At 34.9% G+C, this 22565-nt stretch overlaps 1 protein-coding gene across 10 annotated transcripts in view; it reads right to left on the bottom strand.

The window, feature by feature from the left end:
• The window catches only part of CHD9 (chromodomain helicase DNA binding protein 9), a 265800-nt gene that overhangs the window by 74726 nt on the left and 168509 nt on the right, over positions 1-22565 (bottom strand). For all 10 annotated transcript variants that reach the window (XR_004261956.1, XM_032255720.1, XM_032255723.1 and 7 more), the window contains 7 exons: positions 19389-19510; positions 15763-16006; positions 10651-10827; positions 8794-8937; positions 8423-8678; positions 6370-6580; positions 4274-4469 (listed from right to left, as the gene is read on the bottom strand). Coding sequence is in view for 9 of the 10 variants with exons in the window: in XM_032255720.1 (XP_032111611.1) it covers positions 4274-4469; positions 6370-6580; positions 8423-8678; positions 8794-8937; positions 10651-10827; positions 15763-16006; positions 19389-19510 (1350 nt within the window). In the remaining variant the exon portion in view is untranslated. The remainder of the gene's footprint in view (positions 1-4273; positions 4470-6369; positions 6581-8422; positions 8679-8793; positions 8938-10650; positions 10828-15762; positions 16007-19388; positions 19511-22565) is intronic.

Here is a 22565-nt window from a genome sequence, read left to right as displayed (position 1 = left end):
AATATCAAAGAATATAAATTCACAAAGGACTGTTTTTTTTTCGAGACAGAATCTCGCTCTGTCACCCTGGCTGCAGAACAGTGGCACCGTCTTGGCTCACTGCAACCTCCACCTCCTGGATTCAAGTGATTTTCCTGCCTCAGTTTCTCAAGTAGCTGGGATTACAGGTGCCCACCACCATGCCCAGGTAATATTTGTATTTTTAGTACTGACAGGGTTTCACCATATTGGCGAGACTGGTCTTGAATTCCTGAACTCAAGTGATCCACCTGTCTCGGCCTCCCTAAGTGTTGGAATTACAGGCGTTAGCCAACATACCCGGCCTTATTATGTTTTAATGGAAGTGTAGTCAATATACTTCTAGGCAGGGACACAAAACTTTTAAACAGATTTTATAGTTGATGGTAACTCAAATTTTTTGATTGTTTGTTTGTTTTAGACATGGGGACTTGCTATGTTGCCCAGTCGAGCTCCTGGGCTAAAGAGATCCTATCACTTTGGCCTCTCAAAGTACTGGGATTACAGGTGTGAGCTACCACACCTAGCTGGCAACTCAAGTTTTAAAGTTTAATCTAAATTTCTAAACTTTTTTCTATTATATTATCAACAATCTTTTCAATATATTTTATTTAAGCTGGGTAGTTTTTTTCCCAGAAGTTATTGGAGTAAGTGGTATTTGGTTACATAAGTAAGTTCTTTAGTAGTGATTTGTGAGATTTTGTACAACCATCACCTGAGCAGTATACATTGCACTATATTTGCAGTCTTTTATCCCTCGCCCCCCCCCACTACTCTTCTCTCCACGTCCTCAAAGTCCATCATATCAATCTTATACCTTTGTGTCCTCATAGCTTAGCTCCACTTAGGAGTGAGAACATATGATGTTTGGTTTTCCATTCCTGAGTTACTTCACTTAGAACAATAGTCTCTAAGGTCATCCAGGTCACTGAAAATGCTGTTAATTCATTGTTTTTTTATGGCTGCACAGTATTCCATCATATATATATATATACACATATGTGTGTGTGTGTGTGTGTGTATATATATGTGTGTGTGTGTATGTATATGTATATATACACACCACAGTTATCCACTTGTTAACTGATGGGCATTTGGGTTGGTTCCATGACTTTGCTATTGTAAATTGTGCTGCTATCAACATGTGTGTGCAAGTATCTTTTTTGAATAATGACATCTTTTTCTCTAGGTAGATACCCAGTAGTGAGATTGCTGGATTAAATGGTAGTTCTACTTTTAGTTCTTTAAGGAATATCCACAGTGTTTTCCATAGCAGCTGTACTAGTTTACATTCCTACCAGCAGTGTAGAAGTGTTCCCTGTTCACTGAATCTATGCCAACATCTACTGTTTTTTGATTACCACCATTACCATTCTTGCAGGAGTAAGGTGGTATTGCATTGTGGTTTTGATTTGCATTTCCCTGATCATTAGTGATGTTGAGCATCTTTTCATATGTTTATTGGCCATTTGTATATCTTCTTTTGAGAATTATCTATTCATGCGGCCGGGTGCAGTGGCTCAAGCCTGTAATCCCAGCACTTTGGGAGGCCGAGGCGGGTGGATCACGAGGTCAAGAGATCGAGACCATCCTGGTCAACATGGTGAAACCCTGTCTCTACTAAAAACTACAAAAAATTAGCTGGGCATGGTGGCGCGTGTCTGTAGTCCCAGCTACTCAGGAGGCTGAGGCAGGAGAATTGCCTGAACCCAGGAGGCGGAGGTTGCGGTGAGCCGAGATTGTGCCATTGCACTCTAGCCTGGGTAACAAGAGCGAAACTCCGTCTCAAAAAAAAAAAAAAAAAAAGAAGAAGAGAATTATCTATTCATGTCCTTAGCTCACTTTTTGATGGGATGGTTTTTCTTTTTTCTGACTTGAGTTTGTTATAGATTCTGGAAATTAGTCCTTTTTCAGATATATAAGATTGTGAAGATTTTCTCCCACTCTGTGGGTTGTCTATTTACTCTACTGACTTACTTTTGCCAGGCAAAAACTCTTTAGTTTAGTTAAGTCTCAGCTATCATTGAATAGGGTGTCTTTTCCCCACTTAATATTTTTGTTTGCTTTGTCAAAGATAAACTAGCTGTAAGTATTCGAGTTTATTTCTGAGTTCTCTATGCTGTTCCACTGGTCTATGTGTCTATTTTTATACCAGTACCATGCTGTTTTGGTGACTATGGCCTTGTAGTATAGTTTGAAATCAGATAGTGTGATGCCTTGAAATTTGTTCTTTTTGCTTAGTTCTGCTTTGGTGATGTGGGCTCTTTTTTGATTCCATATGAATTTCAGAATTGTTTTTTCTAATTCTGTGAAGAAGGATGGTGGTATTTTGATGGGGATTGCATTGAATTTGTAGATTGCTTTTGGCAATATGGTCATTTTCACAATATTAATTCTTCCCATCCATGAGCATGGGATGTGTTTCTATTTGTTTGTGTTATCTATGATTTCTTTCTAAGCTGGGTAATTTTTTGGGGGGAAAAAAACCATGCAAGGTAAATTACTGTAGAGATCTAAATTTTATTTAAATGAAGGACAAACTAATTATCTAATATGTATACATGTTAGAAGTGGAGACATCAGAGATCACATAAGGGCTGCATATTTTATCATGAGTTCCTACTAAACAAACTTTGTATGATAAATCTTGACTCCAAATATTCTATAAAATCTAGTTTTTCTCCCAAATTACTAATCCCTTCCCATTATCTTCAGACAAATTAAGTCATAAAATGTGGCTTTAAAATTTATAGGGGGCGCTGATGTGATGTCCTTCATTGACATTTTTATTCTATCCACATCCAATTTGTGCCATTTGGAACCCAGGACTGTAAATAGGCAGCTTTGCTCTTAGGTGTAGGGTAAGCACAGTAAGCCAAAATTATCTTAGTCTGGAAAGACTGGATCTACATTAGCAGTTAAATAGAAAACCAAGTGAGAGGGAGAAGTTGGGAGATTCAGGATAGTTTCTCCCCTTTCTCTTCAGGTTCTATAAAGTGACTTTATTATTTTAAGTTAACTTTTAGAACATCCACTATGGGTGGTTATATGTACAAACATGCATTTCAAAGGCAAACAATTATTATTTGGGTTTAATGTAGGAATTGGGAAACTACAGCCTGTGGATCAAATCTGGTCTGCCAACACAGGCTTTTTTACCTTTTAAAAGGATTGTGACAAACGAACAAGAATGTCTAATAAAGATCTTATGTTGCACACAAAGCTTGAAATATTTACTAATTGAGCCTTCTACAGAAAGAGTTGGTCTCTGGCTTATTGTATTAATTTTGGATCTTTGGATATTTTAAAGTAGATTACATATAGTTACATAAATGAGCAATTTAAAATATGTTTTAGGCTAGGTATATTCTTAACCATTTATTATATTTGTTTTTATACTTATTTAAAAAAATAATACGGCTGGTCTGATTCACAGAGATTAAACTCTACTTTTTCCCTTCTCATGATTACACTTGACTAGTCTTATAAAGAAAAGTACCAATATTAATTGCAATGCAGTTAAGACTGAAGAATAATAAAATAATTTCTCTTATGTTTTGTTCTCCTTTCATATCCTTCTGCAAATTTAGACCCTCTTCTATCACTGTAATTAATATTCCTTTATTTCTATGTAGTCCAAGTATAGTCATTACTTATATGTGTGGCTTCATGTTCTAAAGTATTTTATAAAAAGGCATAATATATTATGATTACAAGATAAAATTAGAATGAGCGAGTACTTATTTTTAAGGATTAAAATTCTGAAATTTAAATTTTATTACAAATAAATTATTCTTAGAGCTGAAGGTTTCTCTCAAATTTATATAATATTCTTTAAACTATAACAATACTGGGCCAAGCATGATGACAAATGCCTATAAACCCAGTACTTTTGGAGGCCGAGACGGGAGGAATGCTTGAGTCCTGGGTTTCAAGACCAGCCTGGGCAACATAGTGAGACCTCATATCTAAACAAACAAACAAAATTACTGTACTCAAATAAGTATAACTTTTTATAAGCTAGTAAGACATATTTTATAAGACAGACATAAAAAAGTAAAAAATTTTTGTCATTATAGTTTTTATCATAAAAATTAAAATAATTTCAGCTATTTTATTTGGCACAGATATTTCATAGAGAGACACATGTTAGTTTGTCCAGACAAAAATAAAAGATGTGGATTACCAAAAACAGTTACACAATTTTACTTTTTTAAAAAAAATGCATTTCTTGTTAGCCAAGTAAATTACTTACCTGAAGATCATTTTGAGGATTCCAATCAGAATCAAAAATTATACATGTATCAGCTGCAGTTAAGTTGATGCCCAACCCACCAGCTCGGGTACACAGGAGAAAAACAAATCTATCTGAATCAGGTTTACTAAATCTATCTATAGCAGCTTGTCGAAGATTTCCTCTGACTCTGCCATCAATTCGCTCATACAAATATCTATGGAATGAAATGGAATAAATTTACATAAATAAATATAATAAAATTGAAGACATATTCTATCAAATATAAAGTCAGTTTTCCTACAGCATTATGTTTTCTCTAACATTAAGAAGCAATATCATCTCAACTAGTTTCTGTGGCTTTATACTTTTTGATGTTGGTGCTAAGGAGAAAACAAAAACTAACATAAAGATACAAAACCTCTGAATTCCCGGATGCATAGGTAAAAGAACACTACCACAACAAATTTTATTTCAGAAGTTAGAATAAAAAAAGACAGTCTATAAAACTACTTCGCTGATCTCATCATAATAATTTTTTTTTTCAAGAAGACTTTCACAAAACTTTATACAAGAAGGCTACAAATATTTCTTTTGTCCTTAATCCATGTTGCTCTCAACTGACATACTTGCTTCTACATTGCAATCTATTAAGAACACACTGAAATGCTGTTGAATTCTTTACAGTCATTACTGCAAAGTAATTATCTTATTTTATCCTTCCCCATTTAACATATACAAAACTAAAAAACTGCGAAACATCAAATAAAAATAAAATACATAAAAATGTCAGCACTAGGACTCTAAGTGGTATACATATGACATCTGCCACACTTCTACATACGATTTACTAGAGTTGTAGCAGTTGCTCCATGGTTATCTCTTGTACCTGCGAAATGGAGGTAAGACTTCTAATAATGTTTCTTATGACAATAAAAAAACTCTGAATTTTCCATGGAATTGCAATAGAAATTTATAAGTACAGTTTTATCTGTAAAAAGTTCTTCACATAAGGAGATCCAAAAAATATAAGAATGGCTATTTTTGAGAACACTGCATTTTAATGTTTGTATCACTTACATGACATAAAATTGAGAATATACATTTTAAAATGAGCCAAAAGAGTAGGACACTGACAATAACAATGAAACTAGAAACAAAAATGAAAATAAAAACGAACTACATAATCTCTAATAACATAAATCAGTATAGACCTTTACTTATCTATATCGGTTAAAATCTATTGAATTAAAATCTGCAAGCCAGGTATGGTGGCTCATGCCTATAATCCCATCACTTTGGGAGGCTGAGGTAGAACTACTTCAATCCGGGAGTTTGAGACCAGCTTGGGCAACATAGCGAGATCCTCCCTCTACCAAAAATAAACAAATTAGCTGGGTGTGGTAGTGTATGCCTGTAGTCCCAGCTTCCTGGGAGGATTGCTTGAGCTTAGGAGTTTGAGGCTGCAATGAGCTATGATCACACCACTGTACACTACTCTGGGCAACAGAGTGAGACACTGTCTCAAAAAAAATATATATACAGCTAAAATAGCCTAAATACTGATTAGACAATACTTAACACTATCTTACCGAGATTTACCAATAAACAAAACAAAACAAAAAAACCCACATTGAAACAAATAGAAAAATATTAAAGCATGAACAAATTTTATACAGTATATAAGAATAAAAGTACCACAACTTAAGGTTCTAATTATAAAAATGAAACAGATCCAAAGGTTCTTGAATCACTTTTTTCAATTTTGAAGATGACTATTGTAAATATGTCTATTTAAAGTTTCATTACTACAAGGTTTATAAATCAAGTAAAATGTACATTATTAAACCCATTCCCGTCACATAGTATTTATTTGCAAACTTTTCTAAATTGGGCTTCTCAGGCACATCTAATATTCCAACATTTGCAGGTTGGGAAAATATAACACATAATCAATCCTAAACAATCTTTACTTATAAATTGGAATGCTTTATTCTAATCTAGGTAAAGAGAAAGGTATGAGTAAAGTTCATTTACAGTACAGTGCTGCACAAATCTTAATAGCACATACTTAGCATAATTCATAGTATAATTCAGTGGATTACAGTATGCTTTACCTTTTATGTATGAGATAGTCCTCCAGAATGTCAAGGCAGCGAACCATCTGAGAGAAGATGAGCACTTTATGACCTCCAGCTTTCATTTTGGGAAGCAATTTATCAATAAGGACCAATTTACCAGCAGACTGGATCATTGCTTGAAGATGAAAATCAGAAGCAGCTGGATTATATGTATCTCTAAATTCTCCAAGTATTTTCTCCTCAGCACCTGTTAAAGAAACAGGGGATGAAAGAAGCAATGCAAAAATGCAGGAAATTCCCAACTGCTTTCTTTTTAATCAAAATTAGTGCTCCTGTGTGTTTCTGTAACATAATTTTCTAATGGCATGTACACTGCTTTTATTTTATTTTATTTATTTATTTTTTTTGAGGCGGAGTTTCGCTCTTGTTACCCAGGCTGGAGTGCAATGGCACGATCTCGGCTCACCGCAACCTCCACCTCCTGGGTTCAGGCAATTCTCCTGCCTCAGCCTCCTGAGTAGTTGGGATTACAGGCACACGCCACCATGCCCAGCTAATTTTTTGTATTTTTAGTAGAGACGGGGTTTCACCGTGTTGACCAGGATGGTCTCGATCTCTTGACCTCGTGATCCACCCGCCTTGGCCTCCCAAAGTGCTGGGATTACAGGTGTGAGCCACTGCGCCCCGCCTACTTTTATTAGACTTATTCATGCTTGTTGCTGAACCTCCACCAATACCAGACTGTAATTTAATTGAGGACATGGACAATGTCTTAAACATCTTTTTATCTCCTTGGATACCTGGCATAATGCCTTGTATAAACTTATGTTTGCTAAATGTTTAATGAATGCTATTAGGGAAAAAAATAAAACTGTTGAGTAAACACATGCATTTAAAAAAAAAATCTAATATTTAAGCACCAACCATATATTTGGTGTTTAAATATTAGATGTTTAAAGCTAACTCAGTTGAGTAAACACATTTATTTTTAAACAAACATCTAATATTTAAACACCAATCATAACAGTTGTCATCACTGATGGTTGATCATAATTGATTTGGATGTGTCTATGGGGATCTTGTTAGCCTCCAAAACAAGGAAACAAGAAAAAATTAAAGTTAGGTACAGTGGTTCACGCCTGTAATTTCAATACTCTGGGAGGCTAAGGTAGAAGGATTTATTGAGGTCAGGAGTTTGAGACCAGCCTGGGCAATATAGCAAGACCCCATCTCTACCAAAAAAACAACAACAACAACAAAAAAAACAAAGGAACACAGAAATTAGCTGGGTATGGTAGTGCATATGTCCACTTCTAGTTACTAAGGAGGCTGAGGTGGAAGGATCAGTTCCCAGCTTGAGGCTACTGTGAGCTATGAACACACTACCGGACTCCAGCCTGGACGACAGAGCGACACTATCTCAAAAAAAAAATAAAATAAATAAAATAAAGAAGAGAATAAACTAAAATGAAAGTCATGTTATAGGTCCTTGATGCATACTTCCTTTGGATAATCCATATCAGAATTAAGGAGCCTCTCTGTATTCCTTTCCTCAACCTGTCTAGCCTAAGAGAGTACTGTAAAACTGCGAGAGACTTCAGTTGTCTTGAATAAAGTAAGTAGAGAGTACATATTCCCAGGCATAAGTGAAAAACCCAAACATACACTAGGAGAGAGCCTGATAAGATCTTAAAAAGTAACATTATTACAGCACAAAATTCAAACACTAACTGATGTATCTAGACTGGAAGGAAGCCAGGAAAAAATTGTAAATGCAGAAGCCCCAAAAATTGGCTTTGCTGTCTTTGTCCCAAGATTAGGATTAAACAAGAGGACAAATTCTAGTCCAAATTATACTGAACAAACTCCTGCTGTTGTAACCTCCTGTGCTAACATCAGTCACTGTAACAAAGTAGTTCACATCGCCTCTGATTCTGTAACACTTGTAATTCCTCAGAATATCACCGTAGAGTCATAACAGCTACTATAGCTGTAATTTTTCTGTTTATTAATATTTACTCTTTATTAATGTTTTCTGTTTATTAATATTTAGCAAGAAAAAAGTATTTGTTATAATCTTTGTAGCTACCTTTGATAAGATATGGATGATTACAGCATTTCCTGAGCTCCATCATGGTATTGACCAAGTTAGGTACATTAGTTTGTCCTGCTCCCTTGGATAAAAAAGAAAAGTTCTTTTCCAAGATAGCCCGGTAATATTTCTTTTGAATGTTAGTAAGTTCTACTTCAATGATGGTTTCTTCTTTAGGTGCCAACTTCTTTTCCACATCTTCTTTTAATCGTCTCAACATCATTGGTTTCAGGATAGCCTGAAGTTTCTGTACCTGAATTAAAAATGATAAAAAGATATATAACATAAGTGAGCACTTAATTACACACATAAAATAATTACAATAATTAGAAATGTGATGAATATATTTACAAAGAGCAATAGGATACCTGTTCCTCTGTTTTCAGATCCCCAAATTCTTGCATAAACGTTGACTCAGAAGGAAACCTTAAAGGTTCAAGAAAGTGAAGAAGACTAAACAGTTCTTCAACTGTATTTTGGAGAGGTGTGCCAGTCAAAAGCACCTTGTGTTCCTACATAAAGTGAGAACAATTCACATCAAACATCATACTACTAAAATTATACGAAAGCTGACTTACGTTATCAAATGTTCAATATGCAAATATTTTTCTGACCATATATATATATGTCTCTTTCTATGTATATATAAATATGTCTATATATATTTATATATCTCTATCTATATATAAATACATTTATATATAGATTTTATATATATATATGTATTTTCTTTTTAGAGACAAGGTCTCGTTGTGACACCCAGGCTGGAGTGTAATGGTGCCATCATAGTTCAGCATTACACATACAACATAATTACAATGATTAGAATAAACTACAGTAGTGCCACTGTAACCTCGAACTCCTGGGCTTAAGAAATCCTCCTTCCTCAGGCTCCCAAGTAGCTAGCATTGCAGGTACGCAAAACACCTGGCTAATTTAAAAAAATGTTTTGTAGAGATGAAGTCTTACTATATTACCCAGCTGGTCTTGAGTTCCAGGCCTCAAGCAATCCCAAAGTGCTGGAATTAAAGGTGTGAGCCACCATACCCAAACTCATAATTTTCGAGAGTTAAAATATACCTCTACCCACAAATCATCAGGAATATACTTTCCCAATCACTTTTTAAAAACTCTGTATCATTCCTGAAATACCTCACTTTGGATGCTATTTATGCCTTTAGAAATTCTAAATAATTTTAGAAGCAAAGAAATAAACATTCTAAAAAAAAAAAGAGGGCATTTTTTTCTTTGGTACTCAACCATTCTTAGTATGGTAATTTGTATACCAAAGAGTACTTATTATTTATAATTTGGGTGATCATCATTTAACTCTTCAAACATGAACAAATTATCGAATCACTGAGGTTACAATCCAAGAATGTAAAGGACTAATATGCTTTGAAACTAGAATTCTTTAAAAATTAAACATAATAGTAAAAGAAAATAAACACAGAATATTTTAATGGTAGTACAAATTATTTAAAAATTTATTTGACAAAACCTCTAAATTCCCAAATTAAATATTTGTATATGCATCTGTGAATCTGTATATTATGTATATGGTAGCAAATGGCCTGGAAAGATAAACAGGAAATCATACTGGAATAAGGTATTGAACTGGGTGTGGCATAGATGGAGAACGAGTAAAAGGGAACACTTTTAAGTTTTTACAGAATGTGGTTCTTTATATTTGAACTGTTTGTTCAAGTGCTCATGTAGTAATTATGTGATCTTAATTAAAAATCAAAATGTTTAAAAAACGCTTTCATTTGTAAGAAGTAAACACAATAACAAAAAGATGACTATAAGAAATCCCATTATTAATTATAACCAATATATGTTACACATGTAGAATTGTGTAGGACTTTTTATCATAAATAATCTGAATAATATAACTTTGGTAAAGGGGCTTTTTATTAAGGAATTCATGGCTTAAAACTTATGGTCTTATTTTCTTTTAAATAGCACATACTTGACGTTTCTTATTTTAAAAATTAATTACTAACACTTTTTGGAGGAAAGAGCTGAAATATTTGAAGCTGTAGAAAGTAGATTTTTTTTTTTAATGAATTAAAGCAAAAAAAAAAATCTCAATTATCACAGATAGAATTCAGATGTACCGATACTCCAAAATTAAAAAACAAACGTTTTAGCATTAACTCTAAGACCTTTTACTATACAGCTAATAAACTGAATTGTCATAATGATGATATTAAGTTACTTACCAGATTCATGAGTTTGAGGCCTTCTAAGAGTTTACAATTTTTATTTTTTAACCTATGTGCTTCATCAATAATTACACATCGCCATTCAATTGCATTAAGCTCTCCACAGCCTCCAAGAATCATTTCAAAAGTGGTGATGATGGCTTGGAATCTATAAGCTCCTCGAATGATACGCCCCTAGAAATGATCAAATGTAATTTGCTCATTATTTTAATTTCATATTTTTTATTCCTGTCAAATGGCATCTGATAACGTTATAAAACATTTCCAATGAAATTTTTACATAAGCAGACACTCCCTTACAATAAAAAGTTTTAGCATTAAAACTTTATTACATGTCTTCAATAATGTTAAAAATTATGCCAACATAATTATATTATTTATAATTGTATCCAAATAAACATTTCTTGGTAAAATGTTTTATGATAATTTTTAATAATTATAATAATTTTGGGCAAGAAATAATCATTATAAAATCTGGCCAATGAGATTTCAGTATTAGTTCTTATTACTTACAGCACTGAGTTCACAAATATAATAGCAAATAAATAGTGAATAACCAGCCATCCAAATAATTTATTCAGAAGATATTGAGTACTAATGTGCCAGAACCTGTTCTAGTTGCTGGAGATATAGCAGTAAACAAAACAGATAAAAATAATTATCCAATTAAAACTTATAATGAATCTAATGCAGGACATAGTTATTCAAATAATTTTTACAAAAGTAAATTAGAAAGAGATAACGGTTGTGGAATAAAATAAAACAAGAATGTGGGATGATAAGTTTAAGGTTGAAGGTAAGTTGGGGAACGATAACATGGGGAGAAATGCCAGATATAGTTGATGGGGAGGAAGGCAGCAAACCACATTGCCATGTATGTACCTATGCAACAATATTGCATGTTCTTCACATGTACCCCAAAACATAAAATGCAATAAAATATATATTTAAAAAAAAAGGTTGAAGGTGAACACTGCAGGTTTATACAGAGTGGTTGGGAGACCATTAGTGTGATGTGACATTTGAGAAAAAATGTAAAGATGAGGGAGGAAGTCATGTTGATATCTACAGATCTGTACAAGAAAGCATTCTTGGTAAAAGAAGGAGCAAGTAGGAAGGCCCTCAGGTAGAAGTGTCTTTGGCAGCATTCAGATAATAGCAGGGCAAGCCAGAGTATTTGAAACCCAGTGAGTTGAGGAGGGGATGAGGCAGACTGCAGGACAAACGGTGATACAAGCTTTGACTCTGACTAAGACACTATTGAAGGGGTTTGTAAGAAGTGTCCTGATTTGACATATATATTTTTAAATGTCCTTTCGGCAGTTGTGGTGAAACCTGTCTGAAGAGGCCAAAGACAGGATCATGGAGACCAGTTTAAAAGCTGCCATCCAGGAGAATTGCCTAAACCCATGAGGCGGAGGTTGCAATGAGCCGAGATCGTGCCACTGCACTCCAGCCTGGGCAATGGAGCAAGACTTCTCTAAATATATACATACATACAGACATATACAAAGAGCTGCCATACTAATGCAAGCAAGAAATCTTCATTGGAGGTCATGAGAAGTGTGCTCAGTTCTAGATACATTTTGAAAGTAGAGTCAGCCAGGCGTGGTGGCTCATGCCTATAATCCTACCACTTTGGGAGGCCGAGGCGAGCGGATCATGAGGTCAGGAGTTCAAGACCAACGTGGTGAAACCCCATCTCTACTAAAAATACAAAAATTAGCTGGGCGTGGTGGCAGGCACCTGCAATCCCAGCTACTCGGGAAGCTAAGGCAGGAGAATTGCCTGAACCTAGGAGGCAGAGGTTGCAGTGAGCTGAGAACACACCACTGCACTCCAGCCTGGGCAACACAGCAAGACTCCATCTCAAAAAAAAAAAAGGAAAACAGAGCCAATAAGATTTCCCAATGGATAGCATGGAGTAAGACAGGGCAGGGCCTCAAATTCACCACTAAAAATTTTAGCTGAAACAACTGGAAGTTCATGTAGTTATTTACTCAAAAGAAGTAGTTTCGAATTTTGATTTTGTATGTTAATTTTGTGACATCTATTAGACATAGTCATGTGGAGTTAAGTAGGCATTTGGATATGACTCTGGAATTTACGAAAGAGTTTAGAGTTGGTGATACAGAGTTAGGAATTTCAGCAGTACAGATGGTATTGAAAGTTACATGTATGTATAAAATCTGTGAGATAATGAGTATATTTGCAGACTAAGCCTTGAGTTATCCCAAAGTTTAGATATAGGGAAGATAAGAAGGAATCAATAAAGGTTGCCTGAGAAAGAATAAGTGGTGATGTAGGACAGGATAATGTCCTGGAATCTAAGTGAAGGGAGTGTTTAAACAGGGTTCAAAACATAAGCTGTTGGGTATTAAGTGAAAAGAAGGGATAAAAACAGTTGGGTATTCTGACTTAGATTTTAATTCATATTAACCTAATTAATTTTTGATTGATTAACACTGATGATTAAGTTAAATAATAGCTCAAGTAGAATATTATTAAAATAGGTATAAATTATAAATCTATGGCATTTATACAGCTCTAAAAACCTGGGATATTATATATTCAGTTAAATTGATATCACAGTATTTAATAACAGGGGCTCTTGAACCCTACTGACTTGAGTTTCTTAATCCTGGTTTTGGCATTGTGATTTTGGGCAATTCATGCAACTTCTTTAGCCTCAGTTTTCTCATGTGTAAAATGGAGACAATACTATTTTACAAAGTTGATATTACAAAGATTAAGTGAAATAATACATGTAAACTGTTTAGCTTAATGCCTGGCACATGGTAAGTAATAAATGTTTGTGGTTATTAGTTTATCATTTCTGTTACTTTTCCAAAGGCAATTTAGAAAAATTTTAGCATAATTTTAGTAATACTGTTATTTCAAGCTCTTTGATAACATAAAAAAAAAGAAGTTAAATATTCACTTAATTTATATAAAAATGTATTTGAAAGAGTTAACAGTAAAAGCTATTCCTATATTTGAAGCACAGATCGATTTATCCCATTACAGGAGACATCTTTATCTTTTGAAATGTAAAACCTCTTTAGATAATCTATATCTAGAATTTGCAATATTTATCATAAAAATACAGTATTTAATATATACAATTCAGTTTATCACACATCAAGAATCTTCCAGGTTTTTGGTTATCACATTTATGCCAAACTCATGTGACACAAATATTAAAATTGTAACTTTGTTAAGTCTTTTTAAGTCTCAAGATATTAGTTGTGCTTTCTGTAAAAAAAGAGAATCTCAAATAATTTTTATGACAACATACAGCTCTAAAATTCTACAAATGTATGATTAAGAATAATTAAACACTAGGTCAGGTGTGGTAGCTCCTGCCTGTAATCCCGGCACTTTGGGAGGCTGAGGTGGGATGATTACTTGAGTTCGAGACCGGCCTGGGCAACAAAGTGAGATCCCATTTTATAAAAAATAAAATAATTATCCAGGTGTGGAGATACACTCCTGTCGTCTCAGCTACTTGGGAGGATCACTTAAGCCAAAGAATTTGAAGATGGATAAATTAACTTGCTGTCACCCAGGCTTCACTGCAGTGATGTGATCACAGCTAACTGTAGCCTCAAACTCTCAGGCTCAAACAGGTAGATAATCAGTTATCATTGGGAGGCAAAAGTAGAAGGCTATGCACATTACCTTACTTGAACCTCTATCATATCACATAACCTGGCCATGTGTTATAATGACCCCTTTAGAACAACAGAACGAGTGAAAGAAAAGTAAAATACTAAGGTGCTTTTAAAGTAGAGTGCCAGGCAATAAACCTTTTCTATTTAAAAACTACACTTTTTTGTGAATTGTGTTTATTGATTTTATTATTTCTTAATAAAGATTTTAATGAAATAATTCATATGAACATTCAAGACCATGACTTGGCATTTCATGTTTTCTTTTTTTAAAAATATTTGAATTTTTTTTTTTTGAGATGGAGTCTTGCTCTGTCACCAGGTTGGAGTGCAGCGGCACGATCTTGACTCACTGCACCCTCTGCCCTCCAGGTTCAAGCGATTCTCATGCCTCAGCCTCCCAAGTAGCTGGAACTACAGGCATGTGCCACCACGCCAGCTAATTTTTTTGTGTATTTTTCATAGAGATGGGGTTTCACCATGTTGGCCAGACTGGTCTCAAACTCCTGACCTAGTGATCCGCCCGCCTCGGCCTCCCAAAGTGCTGGGATTACAGGCATGAGCCACTGCGCCCGGCCAAAAAATATTTTAATTTTTTGGTAGAGACTGGGTCTTGCTATGTTACCCAGGCTGGTCTGGAACTCCTAGCCTCAAGCAATCCTCCCATCTCGGCCTCCCAAAGCATAAGATTACAAGTGTGAGCCACCATGCCTGGCCTGTTTCTAGTCTTAACGTTCTGCTAGAATATCCTTAAGTTGTTATCTCTTTATTTTATGATCTGTGTATTTAGGAGGGATAGGAAATCCCTTCTTAAAGAGTAAGTGGCCAAAGTAAGATAGAAAGTGCTCCTCTTATAAATACAGGGAGAGAAGAACATCATCAAGCCACTAGAGTACTGACATATCCAATCCAAAGGAGAAAAAGATGGAGGTATAACTGTTTTAGTAAGCAAAACAAACCACATTTTAAAAAAATGTCTAAAATAAAGATCCACTGAACATGAAAGAGAACCTATGATCTCACCAACAGGCATTTAAGCCTGTGGTGTTAGTGAAGATTTAAATTATTAAAATGTTGGGAAAAAAGCTGGACAATGATCAGAGACAGTTATTACTCTAAAAAGAAATCTAATATGTATTTAAAAACAATTAGTAAAATTATTATTCTAGTTGAAAAATTAAGGATTACAATAACACTTGTAAATTGTTGAAATCTGCATATTTCATTACAGTGAACTACAGCATTAAACTGACTTTTTTCATTGTTCTCTTCAGCTACTCAAATTTACTGTAAAATAAAAATGATGAATAAAAGAGCTTAAACTAAGACCTAGGTAGGCAATTAAAATGTATCCTAAATTCGAACATAATTGTTATGTAATGATTATCTTGTTTAGCCCTGACCTTTCAAACAACAAACAAAATCATCAATAACACACCTGTGAATCCCTGAAGTACATCTCGTATTGCTGTATCATCTGTCTGCTAATCAGGCTCCCATGATAAACCACAACGTTAATATCAGTCCATGTACGAAATTCTCTCTCCCAGTTTGCAATAGTAGAAAGTGGAGCAATAATCAGGAAAGGTCCTCTTATACCAGTCAGAAGGATTTCGTAGAGGAATGTAATTGACTGAATAGTTTTGCCAAGACCCATTTCATCTGCTAAAATGCAGTTTCGTCTGAAATAAACAAATATATTATCCATGCATGCATTGTCTTTTTTCCCCCATACCACAATGTTTTTAAAGATAAATATACAAAAATAATCAAAGATAAAATAAAATAGTTGCATTTATAAAAATGTAAAAGTTGCTCAAGTACAGAGTAGGTTTAAGATTACAATGTTATTATAAACCTGTAAAGGGACAACTAAAGATTTCTGTAGCTCCAAAATAAGGATACCGCCCATTAGATGTTTAATTTTTTTTAAAGAGTGGAAAGGGTAGAGAGCAAGGCCAGCTAAATATATTATTTGTTCAGGAATCACTTATTAAACACCTTCTATATTCTAGGACAGTATGAGAAGATGGGATACAAAAGACATAGAACATGTTCTCTGCCTTCCACGGGTGTGTATCTATTACAGAAGCTGACATGCAAATAAATAAGTAAATAGTAATGCAATGTGCTATCACAGAAGCACAGATAAAGCACCTTCAACTGTGGCTGTGCATCAGAAAAGCTTACAAAGCTTGAAAAAAAAAAAAAAAGATACTCAGGCCCCTCCCCTATACATTCTGATTCAATGTGAATGGAATAGGATAAAATCAACTATAATTTCAAAAATAAGCCCCAGAGATGATTATGATATGTGGCCAGTTAAGAATCATCAGTATAGTTTATTATGGAGGCTCAAAAGAGTAAGTCTCATCAACTCTGAGAAGAGATGTAAGAAGACCTCCTTCAGAATGAGGTCAGTAATGAGTAGGATTTTGCCAGAGAGCACAGTGAATGAGCAGAAGTGTAAAGAAAGTGATGAACTGAGGGACCAAAAGTTGTTTACTATGGTTTGGAGGAAAAGGTAAAAGGAGGAGAGATTATTGAGGTAAGTAGGGTCATAAATAGAAGGCATCTGACATTCTATTATGCAATGGGAATTACTGAAACTCTTCAAACAAATCCAATGAGATTAGGTTTGTATTTTAAAGTTTACTCTGGTTCTATTGTGGATATTAGAGGTTGAGGTGACTAGAAGTTGAGATAGTAACTGGGAAAGTACCATTAAGTGCAGGGAAGAAAGTGTGGGTACCTGGTCTAAGAGAGGTGAAACTGAGAGAACTTTCCAGGATGAATTATGGGTTAGAATGAACTGGATCTAGTTACCAAAGTATGGGGTATAGGGTGAAGTCAGATTTCAGTTTGGGTGACTAAATTAATTGTGCTATTATTAATCAAGATGGAAAATACAGAGGAAAAACAATTTTGATGGGGAAGAAACAGGAAATAGTAAGATTAATTTCTAACCTATTGTGTTTAAAGAATCATTCAGATTGACACTCAGGTAGCAACAGGCAAATCGAAATACAGACCCAGAGTTCAAGACCTTACAGATAAAGTATGGGGCCATTAGAATATTATTGGTACATGAAGGCATGGGGAGTACAGAATATGCCTTAGGGAGAACAAACATGTAATATGAAAAAAGAGAAGACAGAACCCAGGGCAGGCAAACATAACATCTACAGGGCAAGCAGAGGAAGAAGAACCAGGAATAGTCACAGGTACTGCAGAGCTAAGAGAGAGCCACACTGTGGAAGCTGTTGGGGTTCGGAGTCAGGGGATGTTTGAAGAAGGGAGTAGTAACTACTAACCAATGCAGCAGAGAGCAAATTGGGGCTGAAAAATATCCCATGGATTTGGAAAGTTAAAAGTTTAAGAGAATTCTGGGGAGTCAGGGTGGGAGCACTGGTGGTGAGAGGGAGGGAAGAAGGAGGGAGACAGAGAGTTATAGAGAAAGAAAGAGAAAAGCAGAGCCAAGAGAAGGTTTATTTTAAACCCACATTTGTTTATAGGTTGAAGGGATGGCAACAGTCTTCAGGGGTGGCCTGGAGATATAAAAGAGAAGGACTAGTGATTTAAGTAAAAGTAAGGCTCTAAGGCTTTAGGGAGACTAGATGAGATGGCATGTCTGATACATGAGGACAGTGGTAAGAATAACTATGGATGAAGATATTAATACATCTGTAGGCTCGGATATGAGGGCAAGCAAAAACTTGAATGAATTTATCTACCGTCCTGGGTTTCACTATGAAGCAGTCATATACAGAGAGTAAAGGGGGCAGAATTGTGATAAAGGGCTTCAAGAAAGTGGTGAAAGTTGAAAATAGGCAATTTAGGAGATGGGAAAGAGTATTGATGAGGGAAGACAAGTTAAAAAAATGTTTTGTTAACTACTTTTCCTACATGGGTCTCCTGGAAAAAATGATGATTAATATTTAGAAAACATAAATTAGGGAAAAGAGCACTGTGGGGATAACAGGCCTCTTTCCATCGACTGAGTCCATGACTCACCAGCACTAAGTATAACAACTCAGAAGAATCACGTGAAAAGTAAAAATGATTAAAAATGATTCTGAATAAAAGCATCATCAAATTTTGCTGTTCTGCCGGGCGCGGTGGCTCACGCCTGTAATCCCAGCACTTTGGGAGGCCAAGGCGGGTGGATCACGAGGTCAAGAGATCGAGACCATCCTGGTCAACATAGTGAAACCCCGTCTCTACTAAAAATACAAAAAATCAGCTGGGCATGGTGGCGCATGCCTGTAATCCCAGCTACTCAGGAGGCTGAGGCAGGAGAATTGCCTGAACCCAGGAGGCGGAGGTTGCGGTGAGCCGAGATCGCGCCATTGCACTCCAGCCTGGGCAACAAGAGCGAAACTCCGTCTCAAAAAAAAAAAAAAAAAAAAAAATTTTGCTGTTCTTACTAATAGTATTGCCTTTATTTGCTCTTTTGTATATGCAACTACTATGCTTTCTCAATTGCAGTGCCATTTTTTACTTCTTTTGCAACTATCTTTTCATCTCAGTAAAGAATGTAAGATGTTCTATAAGGCATTTTGAAAACCTTGGAAAGCAGGTAATTAATAAAAATGGGGTAATTAATTACTAGGTTCCCATATTTTATACTCCATTGCTTATCAATTGCTGACAACCTACTTCTTTGATGATTTACATTAAATGATAGAGCTTTATTTAATTCCTATGAGTATACCTTGTTTGTAACTCACTAACTCAGATTGTTGGCAGACAGTAGTACGGGTTGATAAGGTGAAAAGCATTATATAACACAGAAGGTGTCTTAGGACTCTTGGAAAGGTATTTCAAATTTAATTATTAATCAACATACCAACTGTTTTCTATTATGATTGGTAGACATTTAAAGAAAGCAATTGTAGTTGAATCCTAAATTGTAATTTACATATTTTCCTGAGGTAACCTCACTTTAAATAATGAAGACTTCATAACAATAATAATATAGCAACATCAGTATCTATTTTACTCGACACATTTTGGCACACATTTTAAAAAAACAAATTTTTTTTGTTATGATATACTACATACCTATTGTACCAATTGAACAAGAGCCAATTGAGTCCTTCCAGTTGATATTCCCTGAGTTGATTGCCATTTTTATAGTCCCTGGATTGATCTATTTTCTTCCAAATATTAGAAGGAGGACAGTCCTTTGTGGAAAAACAAAGAATGAATGATGTTTAAATCTTCCATATATCATATTCATGGCAAAATGCATTGCTTTAAAAATAACCCTAAGAGGCATAACAGTATACAGTGTTATGATTAACTTCTTCCTAACATTTAAAGATCAAATTAATTCTATACAGCTCTTCCAGAAAATTGAAGAAGGTATATTTTCCAACTTATTCTATGAAGCCCTGATACAAAGACATTACAAGAAAAGTATAGATCAATGTCCCTAATGAACAAAAATGTAAGTATTCTTAACAAAATTTTACCAAATGGAATTTAACAACATATAAAAAGGGCAATACATCATGATGAAGTAGGTTTTTTTTTTTTTTTTTTTAACCAGGAATGGAAGGTGGGTTTAAAGTAGAACATTAATCAGTGTTGCAACAGAATAAAAAATGAAAATTGACTAGGTGTGGCGGCTCATCCCACAGTTTTTGGAGGCCATAGTGGGAGGATTGCTTGAGACTAGGAGTTCAAGACTAGCCTGGGCAACACAAAGAGACACAGTCTCTATTTAAAAAACATAAAAAATTAAAACCAAAAATAATATGATAATCTCAGTAGATGCAGAAAAAGTATTTGAGAAATTCAACATCCATTCCTAATTAAAACTCATCAAATTTTGAATAGAAAGGAACTTCCTTAACCCATTATGGTACAACTTAAAAAAAGCCAAAACTAACATTACACTTAAAGGTGAAAGACTGATTGCTTTCCCCCTAAGATCAGGAATAAGGCAAGGATCTCCTCTGTGACAACTTCTATTCAACACTGTACTGCAGGCACTAACAAGTGTAATCAAACAAGAAAAGGATAAAAGTCATCAAGATTGAAAAGGAATAACAAACTGTGTTTTTATTATAGAAGACATGATTTGATATGTAGAAAATCCTGTGGAATTCACCAAAAAAGTTTAACTAAGTAGCAATTTTAGCCAGGTTGCATAATACAAGATCAATGTGCAAAAGTCACTTGTATTCTACATTGTGGCAACAATCATGAATATATTTTTAAAAAACAGTAACATTTTACAATGGCATCCAAAATAAACTTTTGGTATTCACAGTACAAAACATTTCTTTCAAAAGAAATCTAGAAGTATAGAAGTGAAACATTATATGTAAAAAATTTTTATTCACTTATATATACAAATATATAAGACATAAATTTTCTGAAGATTCCTAAATGGGAATTCAAATAACATTATCCTGTCCTCCAATTAAGTAGGGTCTCAGTAGGAAAAATAAGTTTCTGAGAGACAAGCAAAAGGTTACCTATTGTCTTTTGCTTTAAAATTATGTTACTAATCAACAAAATTATAGTTCTAAGAATTATAGATAATCAGGTGTGATACTGTGAAATACATATTTGGTCTTCATTCCCATTTTGTGGCATACAACTCCTGATATCCTTGGGTTTTCCAAAGTGCTGCTTTTTTGTGTGCCAATACTGCTGACTTACAGATTCAAGTAGACCTGGTCACCAGAAGGACAAAGGCATATTAGAGAGGAGAATGGTAGGAAGGGGAAGGGCAGAAAGGAAGAAGGAAAGAAGGGGAGGAGAGGAGGAGGGGAGAATGGGAGGATGGAAGGGGAAAAGGTCAAGTTGATGGCCAATGGCCACTGGATGATTGAATCAATCATGCCTACATAATGAACCCTCCATGAAAACCCAAGAGGACAGGGTTTAGTATACTTCCAGGAAGGTGAACAAGAACTCATCCACATGCCAAGAGAGTGCAAACCCCAACTCTACAGGGACAGAAGCTTCTGTGCTCAGACCTTGCCCTACGTCTCTCTTCCTCTTGCTGTTTGTTTGTATCCTTTAAAATATCCTTAGGAATAAACCAGTAAACATAAATGTTCCCCTGAGTTCTGTGAGCTGCTCTAGCAAATTAATCAAACCCAAAGTGGTGGGTAATAGGAACCCTAACTTGAAGCCAGTTAGTCAGAAGTTCTGTAGGCCCCTGGACTTATGACTGATAGGAATGAGGGGGCAGTCTTGTGCGACCGAACCCTCAAGATATGGGATTTGACGCTATCTGGGTAGATGATGAATTAGAGCTGGGTAGAACTGAGTTAGAGGACAGCCAGCTGGTGTCTACTACAGAAGTGACTGCATGCTGGTCAGAAGAATTCCCCACATATTTTGGGGTCACAGAAGTATTTTGTGTTGAGTGTTCTGTTTCCCTGAGAGCAGAGGAAAAACACAGTTCAAGGGAGTTTTTTTTTAACCATCAGGTAAGTGTATGGTAATTGTAAATAAAAAAATAAATAATAAAATACAGGCTATCAGTATGCTGAGAACAAGACTGGTTATTGAAGCTCTGCTGCTACTTTATACAGATAAGTGTTTGTTAAAGAAAACATTTTTTAAGTGGTAGCCAATTAACATTAAATAATGAACATATATTTTAATTGCTGCTTAAAATAATTTCTGCATTACATCATATTCTTTATAGCTTCTTTTCAGCAATCCAATCACTACTGCTGTTTCATTAGTTTGGGTCAGGGAAAAATTTCATTTACAGAATCTCAAAATACTTTACATGACTTATATGCTATTTTATTTAACAGCAAAATATTGGTCAAAACAAACAAACGAAAAAACCCAAAAAACAACTCCCACATTATTCAACCATGATAGACTAGCCTAGTTGTCATCAATTTTATATTAATTAAGGGGATTAATTCTACTGGCTGAGCCTCCTTTACCAAAGACTATACCATATACCTAAGGCATCTCTAATTTTTGAGAAGTTCCAAAAGAGATTTTATGCACCTCTGACTGAGAATTGCTGATCTAAAGACATAGCTTATTCAATAAAGCTTAATGTTACCACTAAGGCATAGTCCCCATCCCAAAAGAAAATCTTTCTCTTTTACAACACTCTTTGATTCACTCCTCTCTTAATTAAGTGACACTTCTGTTTCCTGGTTCAAGGAATATCATTTAGAAGATAAAAGGAACGGGAGTAAACTGATATGCCTTTGTTAACATCCTATGAGCATTACTGGAAAATAAAGT

This window comes from Sapajus apella, unplaced genomic scaffold, assembly GCF_009761245.1.
Source record: "Sapajus apella isolate SASKATOON/1434 unplaced genomic scaffold, GSC_monkey_1.0 scaffold90, whole genome shotgun sequence".
NCBI lineage: Eukaryota > Metazoa > Chordata > Mammalia > Primates > Cebidae > Sapajus > Sapajus apella.
The sequence above is the reverse complement of the archived record's forward strand: the minus strand, read 5'-3'. Positions and strand labels throughout refer to the sequence as shown.